This window comes from Eptatretus burgeri, chromosome 5 (genome assembly GCF_056783735.1).
Source record: "Eptatretus burgeri isolate ZD-2024b chromosome 5, Ebu_testis_v1, whole genome shotgun sequence".
Lineage (NCBI taxonomy): Eukaryota > Metazoa > Chordata > Myxini > Myxiniformes > Myxinidae > Eptatretus > Eptatretus burgeri.
In genome coordinates, this window is record NC_140965.1 from 114,440,069 (window position 1) to 114,460,640 (window position 20,572).

A 20,572-nucleotide genomic window follows, 5' to 3' on the forward strand; every position below is an offset into this window, starting at 1 on the left:
GACATCGAAATACACTGAGGACCTCTTTGTCTTTTATAGAACCTGAGGCTCGTGGGAGGGGCCATGCCGAATCCGATGTCATCGCCCGAGTCGGGTGTTCTGACTGGCCCCGACCCCTCACGTGGTCCGCCAGCCTGGGCCAAGTTTCGCGTAGACGTCGGTGCACCCCGCCCATCTTGCTGCCAAAGCATACGTGAATCGCCGCACGTCTGGTTTCGGGTAGACGTTTGTGCACCCCGCCCAAAGCGTACGTGACTCGTCGCACATGTTTGGTTTCGGGCAGACGTTTGTGCACGGTTATGGTAGACGAGACGAGACGAGGGGGCAAGCAGGCAGATTTACCTCAGGAAAGAAAAGAAAAGGAGTGGGGATAAAATAAAAGGGGAAAATGATTTAATAATTCTAACTATTAGACCATCATAACGCACTCCCTGTTGTCCCGCGCGACAAAGGGAAAGGGACTGATTACATGTATATTAATGGAATAACTGTCTTGGGACACCTCTTTGTTGTATGCATGCGGTTCCGAGAACCTCAACAATATATAGTGCCCCAGTATCTAAAAGGGGTTGCCCAGACAAATACTCTGGCAAAGTTCTGCATTGTTAAATCCCCTGTCTTTTCGGGTAATGTGTTTACTTTTTGTTACCTCTGTCAGCGAAGGTAGATGGAGATTATGTTTTCACCTCTGTTGGATTCGCTATATATGCTAGATATCCCTTATTGTCGGGTTTTGTGTGTGTGTGCGTGTGTGTGTGCGTGTGCGTGTGCGTGTGCGCGCGCGCGCAACGCGAGGCTCCACAGCATGAACCAGTGAACTGATTTCGATGAAACTTTGCCAACAGGTGTCATATGGTCTGGGAAGGTGCGCGTTTGAATTTTGTTGCCTAGCAACCACCCATTGCTGTGCAGTGGCCAAAAAACCCCGTACAGTATTTTCAATACTTGTCCTTCATTTTTGATTGTAGAGAAACGAGACTTCGGAATGAAACACTTCGCGATATTTAGAAAATTTTACTCGAGCTGATTTTTGATTGAGGTTTTATTTTTCAAATGGTAGTCCTTCAAGAATCGGGTGTCTATTTACCGTCATTTAAGGTGTGTATACAGTGTTTGTGAGGAACTACACCGTCGTTCCACCTTCGATCTCTCCTCGATCCAAACGTTATTGACCAAAGTGAAACGGATCCAAAATAAATGGAATCACTGGCATTTCTGTCTTTGTGGATTTCTAATAATGTGCTTATTTATTTACCGAAAACGATTCCACGACCCACACACCACCTTCAATTATTTATTTATTTACCGAAACCAATTCCATGATCCACACACCACCTTCAATTTATTTATTTATTAACTGAAAACGATTCCACAACTCACACACCACCTCCAATTATTTATTTATTTACCGAAAACGATTCCCCACCCACACACCACCTCCGATTATTTATTTATTTACCGAAAACAATTCCACGACCCACACTCTGCCTCCCATTATTTATTTATTTTCCGTAAACGATTCCACAATCCACACACCACCCTCAATTATTTATTTATTTACCAAAAAAGATTCCATGACCCACACACCACCTCCAATTATTTATTTATTTACCAAAAAAGATTCCACGACCCACACACCACCTCAAATTATTTATTTATTTACCGAAAACGATTCCACGACCCACACTCCGCCTCCAATTATTTATTTATTTTCCGTAAACGATTCCACGACCCACACACCACCTCCAATTATTTAAAGTGGGAGTGGCTTATGAAAAATATTGTTTGGCTCAGGAGGTGTGGTCAAACGAGAGCATTGAGAGAAGTTTATCGGGTTTTCCGTGTGTGTGTGTGTCTGCAACGCGAGGCTCCACAGCACAAACCAGCAAACCGATTATTTTTCAAATGGTAGTCCTTCAAAAATAGGGTGTCTATTTACCGTCATTTTTTATGAGGAGTACCAGTTGGCAAAATACGCAATAGGAAAAATCTTGCCAGGCAGAGGAACAATTGTATGTGAACCAATACGTCTTGGCAATTAATCTTCGTCGGTGGATCGGTCAGAATGAAAAGCATTGTATCCAGCGCTTCGATCCTAGCGAATCCCTCATCGCCTACCGGCTTGTCTTTGTTTGTTTGTCTGTGAGCAGGATATCTCAAAAAGTTATGGACGGACTCGAACAGGTCCAGTTCAAGTGACAAGGACAAATTGATTAGATTTTTGTGAAGATCCAGATCTGGATACGAGAATTATTTAAGTGATTCTTCACCATTGAGAGATTGTGCCAAAAACTATACATGATATCACAAAGTTGTGGATGAGTTGTGACAGAACTTGGAGAGTTGGGTGTGTTGCAAGAACAAGCCGATTTAGATTTTGTTTGAGGTACAAATCCAGATCTGGCTTATCAGTGGGCTACAAAACGTAAACTGTTCAGCCTGGCGGAGGTAAGCTCTCTTCCGAGTGCCGTGGTATTCATTGAATTTTGCTTCAATTAATGTTTCTCAGACAGTTTCATTGATCTGTGCTGACTTTGTAGTATCCATGGATTGTACTTTGATCTTCATTTATTTATGTTGTTACGGGCCGGGGGTCGGCCGCCAACCACCGCTCTGACGGAGCCGCAAGTCGAGTCAGCCCGACCGATCGCCGCCCGGATAAGTCCGAGCGACGGGTCCTTGTACAAGAACCGAAATACGCCAATGGGCAGATCCCGTGGGGTAGGATCGATTGCCAATCTTCAATGTACCTAAATACCCACGTGATCCAACTACCGGGGTATTCCACCCTCGACGGAACTCGTACGGAACAAACCTCCGAGGTGAGCCTATCCCGTGCGCGATTCCGAGCGGCTTAATCGCCGAGAACCGTCGGTCCAAATGTCCCCCTTTCATGGAAAACCAACGGCTTTCTAACTCCCAACACACAAAATGCTCAGTCAATGAAAGAATCGACGTGACGAGCTGGAAACATTTAACAATTGGGGTATTTATTAATAATAATGGGGCACTAGGGAAGCACGTAAGAGCAGAACTATTCCAACTATACGAAATGCGATGCAAGCATTTACAGCACACGGAGCACTTAACAATTTCTGACTTGTTCGATGGGCCCACGGACACACGTACGCACACACACACACACACCCAATAAATTGTGGCTGAGGCCTTTAATAATGAGCTCCAGCTCGGAGGACAGGTGAGCTGAAACGCAGAGCCTATCTCGAACCTCTCCACCTCGTGTGGTCTTCAAGTTGTTCGGACCCCGGCTCCAGCGAGAGCGAGCTGGATCCAATCGCCATGAGCCGCGATCCTTCCCGAGCTCCCGCGAATCCTCCCGCGCTTCTCAACACGTGCTGGTGAGACGAGGCGCCGATCCTTCCCGTCGATGCGTCGCTTCCCCGAGGAACCACTTCCAAGAAGAGGTCAATGAGTCGCACCAAGCCGGGAACCAAACGGAGAACAAAGAACTCCATGAACCACGAAGAAGAAGCCACCACTCGCAGCTCGAGCCGAGTAACCAGCTCAACTCTCTTCCAAACAAGGCAGCTTGAAGCAAAAAGCTTTCAAAAGCCTCCAACCCTAACCAGAGTCAAGCAGGACCCGAAGCTCTGCTGAACAACTCCTCTGCAGAAGCAAAAAGCTTCCGAAGGCCTCAACCCTAACCCAAGCTACAGGACCCGAAGGTCTGCTGAGCGACTACTCTCTGCCGAAGCAAAAAGCTTACTACCAAAGAACAAAGAAAGGATCTTGTCCTTATCCTTCTCTGCCCCCCCTCCCCCGCGCCCGGCGTGACTCATGCCCTCGTAATCCATCCCCAGCTCAACCACGGGTGGGAAGGAGTTGTTGACATCATGAATCATGGGATGGCAGGGTTCTTCTTCCTCTTCGCAGAAGAGGGGGAGGGATGTCTCCATTGTTTCGTTCCCTAACTATTGAATCGATCCGCAGCACATCTAATCGATTTCTGAACATTTAAACAATGGAAGGTGAGCTATCTGGGGAACAAGCACTTATCGACATAGCTGACGAAAGGAACCTGAATGTTGTGTGCAATCGAATTACCAAATTCATAACAATATACTCCCTGCTATAAAAAACCCCGAAAATGTAGAATTGATAATTCCGTGGTTGAAGAACTGTACCGGCAGCCCATTGGGTTTTGATCATACGAACGAGGTACCAATATCTGAGTGCAGGGGGTTTGAGGGAGTAACCTGACATATGCAGATGTGGATTTCTGCCGGGCACCACCCGCTCGGTTTGGCCCCTGGGGACCCTCAAAGTGGCCCTTAAAATGGGCTAGATCAAACATTGGAGGTACCAGTTAAAACCTGGTTTAAATGAACAAGTACATCCCCCAGAGTGTAGAATGGCCCATGCAAGAAACTTTGTCCACTGCACAAGGGTTGGCAGAAGCCCCTTAAGTTGGCCCTTTCGAAGAATTTGAGCTAGATCAAACATAAGGTTTAAATGAAAAAGTATTTCACCGGGTATAGAATGACCCTGCCACCCCTCTCCCCAATAATGAATGAGGCGCCCAAAATTACAAAATATTTTGCAATTTTTTTTCTTGTTTTGGCGCATCGGACGGCCGCGACCTCTTAGCTCAAGCCCTAACCCCCACCCCCCTCCTATGGCTAAATTGTACGGGGGGGGGGATTGATGACTTCATTGGTCACGTGGTTTGGCAACCATGTTGTCTTTAACATAGAAACTTTCAAAAATCTTTTTCGAAATGGTCTGAACAGATTGAGGCAAAACTTTGCAGGTATGATCGCCTATCCATCAGGAACAAAAAGTTCTCCACCTATGATGTCATAGGTCAGATGGTTGGCAGCCATATTGGAATTACCCTAAAACCTTCAAAAATAATCTTCTCCAGAACGGCTTGACAGATTGGTGGGAACACTTCACCCACATGTTCTCCAAACCTTTGGGATGCCATGGTGTTCACAAATAAATAATTGATCACATGGTCTGGCAACCATATTGGATTGAACGAAAATCTTAAAAAAATTATTTCTCTTGAACCGCTTCACAACAGATGTGAAACGTTACAATTATGATCTAGTAGTTATGGGGAATATATGTTTTAAATTTCAATCTGATCAGACATGTGGTCTGGCAGCCAAAATTATTTAATATGTGGAATCTGGGTTCAGCGATTTAAATCAAACTTTGTACAAGTATCTATAATGATGCAATAATGTTGGCGGCGGCATATCTGGTGACGTGGAAGAGTGCTCTTCTCGTTTGAAATTTAAGTTTGGTTTTATTAACTTAAAACATACAAGACCATGTTCCGAAGACTAAAACGGTCGTGTTTACATGAAAATGAGAAAAACAATTTACATCGCATGAAAAAGCAAATACCTATATAGGTATATTACATTTCAAAATCGACCACAAGCATACAAACAACAAATTATTCAGCAAATATGTGTATAAATTACAAATAGGTGCACCAGGTATCCAAATATCAGAAAAACCATTTAATATGAATTACATTTAAGAGACATTAAAAAGTTGAAAACATTCAAAAAATATATAAAAGATGTGAATTTAACAATTGTGCGAGAGTAGGAATACAACACTGTTTGTACCTCTGGGTTCTCATTTGGGTGATGTGGATCTGGTAAGAGTTTCTCAACAGCATTTGGGATAATTCTTGATTCTCAGGGAAGTAAATTACGATGACTGATCAAAAGAAGGAGCGTTTTTTTTCACGAAGTTGGTGAGGATGTCTGTTCTCCTCGCAGAAGAAAAATTCTTGTTTATTGTAGAGCACACACCTCCGCCACGCAATGCCTGATCCATGAGAACATATTGGGTCCATTACATTTTTGAGATATCGTGCTACATACCGTTTTTGGTCCCATCTCTCAATGGTGAAGAATCACTTTAGAAATTAAATAACTCTTATCCAGATCCGGATTCAGATCGTCACCAAAATCGAATTGATTCATCGTGATCACGCACCCAACCTGCCCACCGAGTTTCATCTGAATCAGTCCACAACTTTTTGAGATATCCTCCACACAGACAAACAAACACGAAGAAGACGTCGTGCAGAGCACGATACTTGCAAAATCCATAAAAAAAATTTGACCTAAAAAATAATTGGTGGTTGAATTCAGTGACCAAATATGAAAATCTTCAAATTTCAAGTCAATGGGATGAAAATTGAGGATTTTAGAAATACCACCTTAGTTGTTGACCTTGGGCCCATGTTGACCTTTTCCTCCATCTTGACCTCAAAAATAATTGGTGGTTGGATTCAGTGACCAAATATGAAAATCTTCAAATTTCAAGTCAATGGGATGAAAATTGAGGATTTTAGAAATACCACCTTAGTTGTTGACCTTGGGCCCATGTTGACCTTTTCCTCCATCTTGACCTCAAAAATAATTGGTGGTTGGATTCAGTGACCTGATATGCAAATCCTCTTCAAATTTCAAGTCACTTGGATAAAAATTGAGGATTTTAGAAATCTCACCTAAGATGTTGACCTTTTGACCTCAAAAACCATGGGCTTCTTCCATTTGACACACTCTACCATATGGTGAAGTTTTGTGAAGATCGGTTTAAAATTGTGACCTGAAGGTGATTAACAGACAGACAAACGGACAGAATAACAAAATCGAATGACCAATATACTTGAAAAAAGATTCGATTTTGCAAGTACATAATAAACAAACAGACAGACAGGGGTGAAAACATAACCTCCTTCACCTTCTGTGGCGGAGGTAATACAAGGTTTTTCATAGTTCGTTGACTTGATGAAAATATGTTGAGGATGCCTTGGTGTTAAATTTTGTTATTTTCAAATCATCTAGGATTTGTGATCTTGTCAGTTCCATTGTTAGTTGTTCATGTATATCCATAAAATAGACCCTGAGCTATCTTCGAACCATGTGAAGCGAAATTTGTTTTTTGGAAGTTTATAAAAATCGAAAATGTTTCTCTTGTAATTTATTCATCAGTACCTTGAGGTAATTCCTGCGCTGGCCTGTTTTCTCTTGCTGATAAATGAAGTACGTGACTTGATGCAAGGACTTTCCCCCTTGTTTTACAGGATGAAAAGTATTATTTGAGGTCCTTAGGGGATAACCCCAGGAAGGTCAGTTTTCTTCACCCGGTTGTGTTATGTACAGTACGTATACATCATACCTGCAAGCTGACCCACATTTTTTTTGGGGGGAAAAAAAAGAAGAAAAAATATTGGATTTATCATATTCTACACTTCTGGAATAAAGGGATGAAATTAGACAAAAGAACAATTGTTGTGGCATTCTAATGCTTTCGTAATGAGCATCAGCTTTGGCTGTTAATGCCTCACGGCACGTGTGTCTGTCGAACATACGTAATGTGATAAATACATGGAAAGAATGGAAACATTTTATGGACACCAAATAGAGCTGCACTTAATGTAGTTGACACCAGGTATAAAGCAGGTATAGTTGAAGATAACAGAGGTGATATTCTAAGCCCCCCGCATTTTTGGTGGCATGAAGAATAGATCTGTGTACAACATGAAGGCGAAATGTTGAGCCGCTTTTGAAATATCGTGTCCATAAGGCAAGTTACCGAGATGATTGCCATGGCAACATTATTCGGTCAATTGCTGCCGTAATCTACTCAGGTTGAAACTAGAAGGGCACTCAGTGGAGCACATATTTCCGCCACAGAATGCCTGATCCACGACAACATATCAGGCCCAATACATTTTTGAAATATCATGCCATATATCATATTTTGCCCTTTCTCTGAATGGTGAAGAATCACTGCAAACATTATCGGATCTGGATTCAGATCTTCACCAAAATTGAATCAATTCTTGCTTGTAGACCGTGAGCTCTCTTGAAATACATCCACAACTTTTTGAGATATTGTGATATATATCGTTTTTGTCCCTATCTTTCAACGGTCAAGAATCGCTTAAAAAATTCTCGTAGTCTGATCGGGATCCGGATATTCACCAAAACCTAATCAGTTCGTCCTTGTCACACACCTAACCTGTCCACAACTTTTTGAGATATCCTGCACACAGACAAACAAGAAGATGACGACGTGCACTGCACGATACTTGTAAAATCCATAAAACAAATTTGACCTTAAAAATAATTGGTGGTTGAATTCAATAACCAAACAAGCAACTCCTCTTCGATTTTTTTTTTTTTTTTTTTTTTTTTTTTTTTGTATACCTTGGTCGAGGCTCGTATGAGAGCTAACACACAACTCACAGCAAGGAGGCATGAGACAAGAGGGGCGGGAGTGGAAGGGACAAAACATTGGGGAACAGACACAGGTGAACTGTGGAAGGGAGAGGGATGGGGATGGGACGGGGAACATGGCGAGGGGAAGATGGACATTAAAGGGACTTTCAGGAAGGAAAGCAGGAGAATTGAAGGAAGTGGGCTTGGGTGGATTATCGGGGGTAGAAAAGATCGAGGATTTGGATGGGGGAAGATAAGAGGTGGTGGTGAACAGCTGTTTTGAAAGCCTGAAGGGAAGAATGGGAAAGAATAGAGTGAGGAAGTTTATTCCAAAGGCGGGAAAAAAGAGGAATGAAAGAGTGAAGATGAGCAGTGATTCGTGATTTTGGTAGTTTTACCAGAAGGGGGTTGTTGGCGGACCTTGAGCGCCCTGTGGAAATGTGGTTGGGACAAATCGCAGAGAGAGCAGGGGGGCAAGGCTGGAGAGGAGTCGGTAGAAGACAGAAAGACCACCGACCAACCTGCGGTGATTGAGTGAGAGGCCCAAAGACTCAGCTTCATTGCGGGAGATGCCAATGATCTTAAAAGCCCTGGTTTCGACAGCGTGAAGTCGAGAAAGGTGGGAGGCAGGAGCACCAGCCCAGAGGGGAGAGCAGTACTCCATCAGGCTACGGACAAAAGCTTTGTAAGTGGTCAGGAGCTCAAGAGGGCCGAGGAAGGACTTTGCACGACGGAGGATTCCCAGTCGGCGACTGGCTTTTGAGGCAAGGTTGGAAATGTGACTTTCCCAGGAAAGGTCATGGCAGATAGTGAGACCCAGAAGCTTGAAAGAAAAGACTTCTTCCAGAGGATTGTTGAGAAAGTGGATGGGGGGGTTTTGTAAACGGTCCTTTCAAAGAGACATAGTGAGAGTGTGAGATTTGTCTGGATTGAAAGACATGTTCCACGTGTTGGACCAGTTTGTGATTTTATCCAGATCTGCAGTGGGCGAAGAAGCTGCTGCTTGCCGGGCTGAGGGATGACAGATGGTACGGCAGAGGGTTGAGTCATCGGCAAAGAGAAATAGAGGATTTTCCAGAGAGTCCGAGAGATCATTGATGAAAACCAGAAAAAGAACAGGGCCCAGAACGCTACCTTGAGGAACTCCAGCCTGCACAGGAAGAGGGGATGAAAGAACTCCATTTAGGGCCACACGTTGACTGCGACAGGAGAGGAAGTCTGCGAGCCATGAGTGGAGATGGCCTTGAATACCATGGGCAGAGAGTTTGGTGAGTAGGGCAGGGTGCCAGACTGTGTCAAAAGCACGTGATATGTCCAGGGATACGGCTCGGATTTCCTGTCTGGCATTGAGGACCTCCATCCATTGATGGGAGAGCAGTAGCAGCATATCTAGGGTAGAGTGACCTGGTCTGAAACCAAATTGATGATTGGAAATCAAGCCATTGGAGAAGAGGAAGGATTTCATGTCTGAAGCGATGATGGATTCCATAACCTTGCTGATGATTGGGAGAAGGCTGATTGGTCTATAGTTACAGGGATCTGTTTTTGCATCTTTTTTATGCAGGGCAGTGATGTTAGCAGATTTCCAAGCAGATGGCAGATGACCTTGGGAAAATGAGAGGGTGAATAGAACAGAGAGAGGGTGAGCAAGAGCAGAAGAGCAGGCTTTGAGGACACGTGGGCTGATGCCGTCTGGACCGGTTGCAGAATCTGACTCGAGGTTTGAAAGCAAGCTCTCCACCTTGTCAGGAGAGAAGGATACAGAGTCCAGGGACAGTTGGGTGCGACTGGGTAAAGTGGGTAGAGATAGTGATGGGTTTGGGACACAAGATTTAGCTGCAAACACCGAGTTTAGACATTCAGCTTTATCACGTGTGGAATCAGCAGTGCGGCCATTTGAGGTAAGGGAGGGGATGGAGGGGGAACATACACCAGAAACAGATTTGATTAAACGCCACCAGGATTTTGAGGAGGGAGAGAGGTTTGAGAGTTCAGACTTGAGATGAGAAAGATGTTGTTTTCTGGCTCTCCTGAGGGTAGCTACACACTTGTTCCGAGCTTTGTGGAAAGAACTGAGATTGCCCTCAGTTGGGTTTGCTTTCCATGAGGCAAAGGCAAGTTGTTTCAGGACAACTGCCTCACCACAAGCTTCAGTAAACCAAGGGCGGGAGGAAGGGTAAGACAACTGAACACGAGAGGGGATAAATCTGTGCATGAGAAATTTCAAGTCAATGGGATGAAAATTGAGGATTTTAGAAATACCACCTTCGTTGTTGACTTTTGGTCCATGTTGACCTCAAAAATAATTGTGTGGTTGAATTGAGTGACCTGAAATGTATATCCTCTTCAAATTTCAAGTTAATCGGATCAAAATTGAGGATTTTAGAAATACCACCTTAGTTGTTGACCTTTGGCCTACGCTGACTTTTAGATCTCAAAAACAATAGGCTTCTTCCTCATGACAAACTCTACCATGTGGTGAAGTTTCATGAAGATTGGTTTATAATTGTGACCTATAGACAGATAGACAGACAGACAGACAGACAGACAGAATAACAAAATCGACTGACCAATATACTTGAAAAATCTTCGATTTTACAAGTAACAAACAAACAGACAGACAGAGAGGGGTGAAAACATAACCTCCTTCATCTTCGGTGATGGAGGTAATAATGTCATGAAGAATGGATATCCACAATACGAAAGCTAAATGTTCAACAGTTTTGGAAATATCACGTACACAAAAGTACATGGACAGATGATCGGTCGGACAGAGCTCATTTTAATGTCTCTGTCCTTGTGCGAGGGGCGGGGGACAAGTATGAAACACAAGCACTATATTTCAACAACCGTGACCTCCATTATAAATGTGCCACAACGTAGCATCGTGTGAAATTTAAATTAAACACGTTCATTTTCTTTTCCTGAAATTTGTCTCACATAATCCATCATTTTTATAGCTTTCACTCTTTATCTTCATTATCAATGGTTGACCTGTATGTGTTTGCAGACATGGTCTGCAGCCCTTTGCATGGCAGGATAATATGTTTCCCATCTTTCTTCGTTATTATTTGCATATTTTTGTGTGTGCAGTTTGAAGTTAAATAAAGCACTATATTTCAACATGCTATTAGGGTTAGTCTGATCCCTAACCCTAACAGTTTGAAGTTAAAAGAACGGTTTGGGGTGATAAAAGTGATAGAGATGAAGGTAATATCTCGGGTGACTAGTAATAGGGATATGTGGTACAGGCACGCTTCGCCAGATGGCCTTTTCCTTGTGAGATACACAAGCTTTGAAGGAATGATCATTGTTTCAGGAAACCGCTGTATTGACAGTCTGACTGTTTATTGGCAGGATGTGGCCGACCTCAAACAGCAATTCCCAGAGTTGGCTGGGGATGTGACGATTCCCCAATTGTTTCCAGACGAACAGTTTTTCTCCAGTGTTCTGCGGGTCAGCTCGGCAAGCCTCCACCTTTGGACACACTATGATGTATGAAGGAATAATGTATCTGCTGTTATGCGGTGTAATGATGGTATTGGAAATAATGATGGAAATGGAGTAAAAACTTGGTGTAAAATGCAAATATCACATGATAGAAGAGCACCTGATGTGTAAAAATAATATGCTCCAAAGACAGTCATGTGTTGATATAGAACAATGTCATTGGTTATCATGTAAGCAATCAGAAAGTGCCCCACCTGCAGAAAAAAAGTATAAACGGTGGTTATTGTTAAATTTGGGGGTGGTGGGATGAATAGGGGAGGAGCAGTCGTCCGATCAAGACCCACCCGAGATTGTGTGTCGTGTCGTGTCGCATCGCCTGTGCGGGGATGGGCTTAATCTTTGTGGTTTTATCGTGTAAATTTTTGTGATTTTATATCATGTCATCAGGTGTGGTCGTCGCTAGGCTACCTTCCACGCAACACTATTGTTACATTTGTTGGTGGGGGTCGGGAGGGGAGGTGATATGTTCCCACAGATCAGATAGAAATGCATAGAATAGCATGGTTTGTGTACAAGTAGTTCACCCATCTTGATGTAACAAGTCGGGACACATCGGCGCAAAGATGTCTTGTTTGTGTGTGCACAAAACAGGGGGTGGTGCGTGGTGATAATTAGGGATTATGGTTAAGGAAATTGTGTGTTTAAATCCTGATGTAAACCTCGACCGGGGGCGCCGGGAGACTTTGCAAGAGGGAGACGGGCAGGGCTGTGAACGCCTCCAGCGGCAGAGTGATAACAAGGAGGTGCTGAAACCGATATAGTACTGTACAGAATGATATTTCAAAAATGTATTGGACCGGATATGTTCTTGTGGATCAGAACATACCCCAAGGTACATCACATCATTTTGGAGAGTCTGGGCTTTCTTCCTGACCGTTTTTATTACCCCGTGCACACAAATTGAAAAGCAGGGGTTGAGCAATTGCTTCACTTTGTCTGTTTTTGTCTGTCGACAGACATCGGTTTACGATTGAGGAACTACTTGGTTTCAATATTGAATGTTATATTTTGACCACTGCGGAACCCGAATCGGAACACGAACCTGCAGCTTAGCAGTACTTTAGCTCTGAATTTGGCAAATTGTACGGAATCTCATCCCGATTTGTACATGCACACAGTTAGTCTGTCTGGCAGTCAAACAAAACTGAAAATCATTCCAAACAGTAAACTCACTGTTTTCAGGACCATCATAAATGACACAAACAACAGGCACAGATAACTAGTGTAACGTGTTCAATAAGGTGGTGCAAAAGACGGTGCATCAACGGCAGTAAACATCCGAGTTATTTTTTCTTTCTACAACCTTTAAAATCTTTATTTTATTTCAGTTGAACTACATACTTGAACACGAGATCGCAAATCACCTTCCGTTTTGCAGTGCGTACTTGGACAAAATATTATGCTGTATTATGTCATCTCGACCAATCAAATTTGCCGTTCGCTCTCTATCAGTCTTGGGAAATATCGAGATTCAGACCAAATGGCGGCTCGTAAGAAATGTAGATCGTGCTCGGAAATGCATTAAGCAAGGGTTTAAAAGACCTTTCCTGTGTCCTTTTATTTATTTATTTATTTATTTATTTATTTGTTTATTGTCGCATGACTGCGGTGGGTAGGGTGTTCGATGAACTCTACTTATCAACAGTACCAGCTTCACTTATCCTCCACAGAGCTTTGCATGCATCTCCTGCTGAAACACGAAGGGCTGCTCTCTGCTCGTCGGGTGGTATTTCCTTCCTTGGAATGATCGTATTCACCACACATTTAGGACAGATCACCGTGGAGAGTCTCTGATTCCTCGCATCCTGCAAATGTCTTGCTTCAGCCTTTGCCATCAGGAAGGCGGTACAGGTCATTCAGGTGTGGGAGAAATCTCTTTAGGAATAGCTTTTTTGTCCTCGGGTAGTTATTACCCTGTCCAACTCCCAACTCCATCACTATTTAAACAGCGGTTTTTCTGTTGACTTTTTTTTTGTGATGTGCTGCTCCTGTTTGGATTGTTTCGTAGTTACTGAATGGACAGGGATAGAGGTGGTGGTGCTATTCATTTGTAGTTTTATTAGTATTTAAGGTGATAGTATTTTATGGTCGATTCATGTTCATAGTGTTCATCATGTGTATGGTTATGTTATGTGAGAGTAAGCTCGGGTTTTTTTGGTCAGGTGTGGGGAGAGCAGGGAGAACGTGAGGGATTGTATCGTTTTTTTTCTTTCGTCCATTTTTTGACGTTTTATTGTGTTTGTGATATTGTATACCGGGGAATTGTTTTATTGGTATTGTTGTGAATTCGCGCCCGCCGGCGTGTGATCGACCGCGTGTAGCCAAAAGCGGCCGCCTCGCCCACAGGAACGGACAATTCAGTCGTGACCCTCCAGGAACTACCGCCCGGAGCCAGTCACGGGTGGGGGTTTAACCTCACCACGATCGTGCCAATTGCCCACCCGCGCAGGATAGGGTTGCTCGCCAAATTCTACCTACCTAAGTACCTGCGCGAGTGGTCGACCGGACGATCGTACCACGCCACAGGCCGACTCCGGACACGAACCGCTTAAGTGGTTCGTTCCGTATTACAGGGATAACCGAGCGGAGTTATCGTCGGCCTTGACGGTTACGATTAGTTACCGGGCGTTTTAAACCCCACTACGAATCCCTTACGTGATGCAAGATGGAGATTCAATGAAAGGAAAAGACGAAGCGAAATGGGAAAACAGTTCACACAATGCACTTTATTTACACACACACAGACAAGCACGTATATACAGCCATACCGTCAAAATGCAACAAAAGCAAGGAAAGAGATAAAAGGGAATTATTTACACACGGCAACACTTACACAGTTTCTACTTCACGGATTGGTGCCACCCACAGACATTTACACAAAACCCCAAAAGAAAAGGAAGTCGCGACTTCCCTGTGCGCGTCGTCCCCTCCTCCCACGACCGTCGGCGTGATCGTGCCTGGCCCCGACTCCTCTCGCGGTCTGCGAGCTCGTGCCGCGCCTCCCGTCCGTGCCTCCGTGGACAGGCCGCCCGCCAAACTGCGAGCACAGGACGAGAATGAGCCAAGACCCAGCCTCCACAGCTGCCAGAGCAGACGAGTGCAGAGGAAGAGGAAGACCAGCGAGGAAGAAGGAACGCGAAGCCAGGACCGTGACGAGAGAAGAGGGAGTGAGATTCACGAGGAAGAGAAGGAAAAAAGAAGCAGCCCCAGAAGACGTGAACCCTCCTCGTCCGTTCCTTTTGTAGCGCGGGGCCCCACCCTTCGCTCCGCCCCGTTTCTCGGCTCCACCTTTCTTCGAGGCGTTTCCAGATAGCTCTCGAAGGAGGGCGTGCCCCCACTCCGACCGCCTCACACCCCGCATCCACCAATCGCCAGCGAGCTCTCGCAGCCTCTCCCGTCAGCCCCCGGCACCGCAAAAAGGCGGGAAAACTTGCGCGCCATTGTGGGCCTTTCACGGGGCCTTCGTTTGAAGTCTTCGGACGGTCCAAAATAACGATAGAACAGAAAAACGGCTAACTCAAACAATCGCAGCCCGATAAATCACATATATTTCCTCTATACAACGGGTTTGGGCTAACTACACATGGACTTATCGATATATCTCACCTGAGGACCCTTTATGGTGTAATGCGAATTTCCACAACCGTAACAGTATTATAGTTTTGAGTTTATTTTTAAATTCAGTTTTATTACCTCCACCACCCAAGGTGAAGGAGGTTATGTTTTGACCCCTTTCTGTCTGTTTATCTGTGTACAGGGTATCTCAAAAAGTTGTGGACGGATCCAGATGAAATTTTGTGCACAGGTTCAGTGTGTGATAAGGATGAACTGATTCAGTTTTGGTGAAGATCCGGATCCAGATCCGACGAGTAGAATTTTTGAAGTGATTCTTTACCATCGAGAGATTAGGCTAAACTGATATAAAGCACGATGTCTCAAAAAGTTGTGGACGGATTCGGACGAAACTTGATAGACAGGTTGGGTGTGTGATCACGACGAATTGATTCGGTTTTGGTGAAGATCCGGATCTGGATACGAGAATTATTTAATATCTCAGCGATTCTTCACCATTGAGAGATCGGGCCAGAAACCGATGTAGTACTGTATAGCATGGTATTTCAAAAATGTATTGGACCCGATTATGTTCTTGTGGATCGGGCATTACATGGCGGAGGTATGCGCTCCTCCAAGTGCTCTTCTAGTTATCTGATGCATTTTTTAGTTAACTTTGCTGAGGAGTACGATTTCCTGTGTTTGTCTGTGTGACCAACACCAAGACATCTTGCTTGTGTTTTTACACTTGGCGAAATAAGGTTCTTATCTTATCTCGTCTTATTCACCACACCACAATGATATCGCCACCTCTACTTTTACAGCCCTTCCGCAGGTGTGGAACTTCCCGATTGCTTTCATGACAACCAATCGCTGTGTGTCCTATAGCTACACATGGCAGTACAATCTGATTCTATAACATGTTATTTGCATTTTATTACCACTCTTTACTCCTTTTTTTTTTAAATTCCCTTCTCCCCAAGATGATTTCCAATACGATACGTGTGCATCTACAAATGTGAAGATAATTGAAATGAGGATAGAGACTGTTGTGTAGCAGTTCATATTTTCTTCTTCCTAGGTCATGGACAACCTGCTCATGCAGGTGACGGGCTACAAACGGGTTGTGCTCTTTAGCCCAGAAGATGTGGAGTTCCTTTATTTGAGGGGTAAGTTTCTCGACTCGGTCTTCATTTCATTTTATAGACTCGTCCCACATAATGTGCAAACTTTAATTATGACACTTTTTTTAATGTCGTATGTTCCTCATTGGTTGAAGAATGTATTGGTAGCTTTTCAGCCAATTTACTTGTGTTTAACTTGAATCGATTACCAGTACAGTTATTACCTCCACCACCGAAGGAAGATGGGGGTTTATGTTTTCACCCCTGTCTGTTTGTCTGTCTGTGAACAGGATATCTCAAAAAGTTGCGATCGGATTCGGACAAAATTTCTGGGACAGGTTGGGTGTCGAACGAGGACAAAATTGATTAGATTTTTGGTGGAAGATCTGAATCGGGATCCCGATCTGAGAATTTTTAAAAGTGATTCTTCACCATTGAGTGACCGGGCCGAAACGATATATGGCATGATATCTCAAAAGGTTGTGGACGGATTCAGACAAAACTTGGAGGACAGCTTGGGTGTGTGACCAGGACGAATTGATTTGAAATTTGGTGACGATCTGGGTTCGAGTTTTAGTTTGTTTGTTTTTAAGTTTAAATGTGATTCGTCACCATTGAGAGATGGGGCCAAAAATGCTATGCTGTTGGACTCTGCTATTCACGTGGGATACTTTCCTGGAAAATGCCACGAATGTCGGTGCATTGTTTTTTTTTAATTTTGGTTTTACATGGTCAAGGCTCGTGGAAGAGCGATTTATACAGAACAAATCGGGACACAACATAGAAAATGGAACAGCAGGACAAAAGGGAAACACCAACAGCAGGGCGGATGGAGAAAGTAGACTGAGACGGACAAACAAGGGATGCAGGTAACGAAGAGGGGTAAGGGAGAACACAAAGGGTGGACAATATGGCTACATTAGCAAAACTAGAAGGGCACTCGGTAGAGCACATACATGCGCCACATAATGCCTGATCCACGAGAACATATTGGGCCCATTACATCTTTGAAATATCATGCTATACAGTACTGTATCATTTTTGGCCCTATCTCTCAATGGTGAAGAATCACTTTTAAAAACTCTCGTCGTCGGATCCGGATCCGGATCTTCACCAAAATCTAATCAGTTCGCCGTTGTCGCACACCTAACCTGTCCACCAAATTTCATCCGCATTCATCCACAACTTTTTGAGATCTCCTGCACACAAACGGACAATGGTCATGTGCTTCACCGTTGGTGGCGGAAGCAACTATGTTTGACCAGTTTGTGATTTTGTCAAGGTCTGAGGAGAGGGAAGAGGCTGCTGCCTGTCTGTCAGAAGGATGAGGGATGTCACGGCATAGAGTGGAGTCATCAGCAAAGAGATAGAGTTTCCAGAGAGTCAGTGAGATCATTGATGAAGATTAGGAATAAGATGGTGCCGAGAACACTGCCTTGTATTCCAGCCTTGACAGTGAGAGGAGAAGGTCCTCCATCATTGTTGGGAGAGTAGAAGCAGTGTGTACAAAGTAGAATCCGAATTGATCATCTGAGATGAGGCTATTGGAGGAAAGAAATGATTTTATATCAACTGTGATGATTGATTCCATGACCTTGCTGATAAAAAAAAAAAAATTGGAAGTAGAGTAAACTAATAGGGCTGTAGTTAAGGGGATCCATTTTTTGCACCTTTTTATTGATTGCCGTGGTGTTTGCTGATATCCAATTTCTCAGGTTGATGTAGGAGATCAATCCTGAAGTGTAAAGATAAAAATGAAAACGATTTAAAAACACGAACGCTTGAATCGTGAAAAATTTAAAAAGCAATAAGCATGTCACACTTTATGATCTGCGAATCCGCGGGTCCGCGAATAGCGGGGTCCGACGGTATAACATGAATATCTCAAACGGTTGTGGACGGGTTGGCTCGGTCGGCAAGCCGATTCGATTTGGGTTCATGTCCCGACGTAGATTCGACCTCTGGTGGGATGCGAAACCTCAACCGTTCAGCGTGGTGGAGTTATGTTCTCTACCGAGTGCCATTCTAGTTGTAGATGGTTTTTCTTGTTTGCATTTTGCTTTGCACAAATCGTGAAGATTTGCTGAGGCTTGTGAAGATGTTGAAAATAGTTCACTCGAACGAAACACACATAGACAGATTATGGAGGGAACAGTTAAAAATCTTGTACGGTGGGAAGTATTTACACATTATATCGCAGGAAGGGTCATGGCTGTCAGCTCCAGAAAATCAAAAAGCTTGACACATGCTCGATCGTCTTTCAAACAGAAATCACACACTTATGCTAAACATTTATTCATGCCATAATGAGTATTTTACCCCCCCCCCACCCCACCCCCCAAAACCCCTAAATCATCATTCCCACAACAATATTCATTAAGAATATGTGGATTCCATCGATGGACTCTCTATCACCATAAGTGTGCCGTATCTATTTTTTATGCATTTCTTCATGCAGTTTTCATTACTTCCAGGTGATAAGTCTGAAATTTTGGACATCGACTTTCCTGATCTCACACGGTTCCCCGAGTTCCCTCGTGCAACGCGTTACGAATGCAATCTGCAGCCTGGTGATACGCTTTACATCCCTGGTGAGTTGGACGAGTGCTGCTCGCACCTTGAACTCGTGTGGGCTTTACATGTAGCCACGTCGATTGAGCAGCGTTCGTCCGTTTTGGCAATTCTAACGGATGCTGTCACATTCGGTGTCATCTGACCTGCCGCCATTATCTCGCATTTCCTGAACACTGCTTCAAGCACAGTGTGCACTTTTGAGCAAAACAATAAATTGTTAAAATTTATATGAGTAATAATTGCAAGTCATATGTTTTGAGGTGAAGCTGAAAGCAAAACGTTGGTGTTATGATGAAGTGGTGTTCAACATTGCGGTTGTCGTCCTCACATTTTTTTTTTTTTTTCTTGTACGTTTTTATTTATTTGTTTTTTTTTGTAAGGCAAGTGGAAGAGCTGGAACCCAGATCAGGATGCAACGTAACAAAAGGAATGACAAAAAGTGAAGGGGGAAATGCCAACAGCAGAGCCAAGGGAGAAAATTGATGGAGATAGACAAATGAGGGGTAGGGGACAACCAACGGGTGGACAAGATGGATAGAGAAGCAAAATTAGTGGAGGTGAGGGGTGGTTTAACGGGTGTTGAGAATATCATGGTTTTGGACGGGGGATGGTCTGAGATGGTGGTGAATAGCTCTCTTGAGGTCCTGGAGGATAGAATGAGATTGAAGAGACTGAGGAAGTTGGTTCCAGAGATTGGGGGGTGGGGGGGGAATATAAATTAATGAGTAGAAGTGAGGACTGAGTGGATTTTGGGTGTTTCACCAGAAGGAGATTACTGGCAGACAGCGTGTGCTCTGCAGTAACTTTTGATGGGAGGGACAGAGCACGGAGAGGGTTGGCTTGTGTGCAATAACAGAAAGGGGGTGGTAGAAGACAGTGAGACCATTGACACACGTCTGTGTTGTGAAAATGAAAGGCCCAGAGACTCCGTTTATTGTGGGAGATACCTTTGATTTTGTAGTCCTTGGTTTCCGCAGCACCAAGCTGAGTTATGGTGTGTGGCAGGGGTGCCAGCACAAAGGGGAGAGCATGAGTACTCCATCAAGTTATAGATGAAGGCTTGGTAGGCAGATAAGAGTTCAGATGTGCCAAGGAAATCGTTTGCACGACAGAGAATGCCCAGTCGGTGACTGGCTTTGGATGCCGACCTAGAAATGTTATTTGCCCAAGAAAGATCACAGCTAATAGAAAGACCCAAAATCGGAGTGACTGAACATCCCAGGATTGTTAAAAGTGAACCCAAAAGCTCAGACCACCGACGCCAATCTCTCCCTTGATACTCTCCAAAATAGATGGTATCTTTTTCCAATTTGTCATTTATAAAGTAGGTAATTTTGTGATGAAAAGACAATCTTCTTCACGATTTGCCGTAATATCACACACGGGAGTCGACCGCCATATCCGTATTGTCTGTGGGTTACATCGTGGTACGATTCAACTCGAACGGCGAGTAATTTTCGATATTCCACAAACATGCCGAGTCTGCATTATTGGTGGTTGTAGTGATACAAACCAAGATGGTTTGTTGCTACACCAATGGCCGGAAGACCCGAAGTTTGCCAGAACTTGGACAAGATTTGCCTTAAATACCTG

At 43.9% G+C, this 20,572-nt stretch overlaps 1 protein-coding gene across 3 annotated transcripts in view; it reads left to right on the top strand.

The window, feature by feature from the left end:
- Positions 1 to 20,572, top strand: part of TYW5 (tRNA-yW synthesizing protein 5) — a 43,116-nt gene that overhangs the window by 16,448 nt on the left and 6,096 nt on the right. Inside the window, exons 5-8 of one of the 3 annotated variants that reach the window (XM_085883414.1) lie at positions 7,079 to 7,123; positions 11,577 to 11,714; positions 16,363 to 16,450; positions 18,880 to 18,996. In XM_085883414.1, the coding sequence (XP_085739540.1) occupies positions 7,079 to 7,123; positions 11,577 to 11,714; positions 16,363 to 16,450; positions 18,880 to 18,996 (388 nt within the window). The remainder of the gene's footprint in view (positions 1 to 7,078; positions 7,124 to 11,576; positions 11,715 to 16,362; positions 16,451 to 18,879; positions 18,997 to 20,572) is intronic. The other 2 variants (XM_085883416.1, XM_085883415.1) reach the window with 2 other exon arrangements.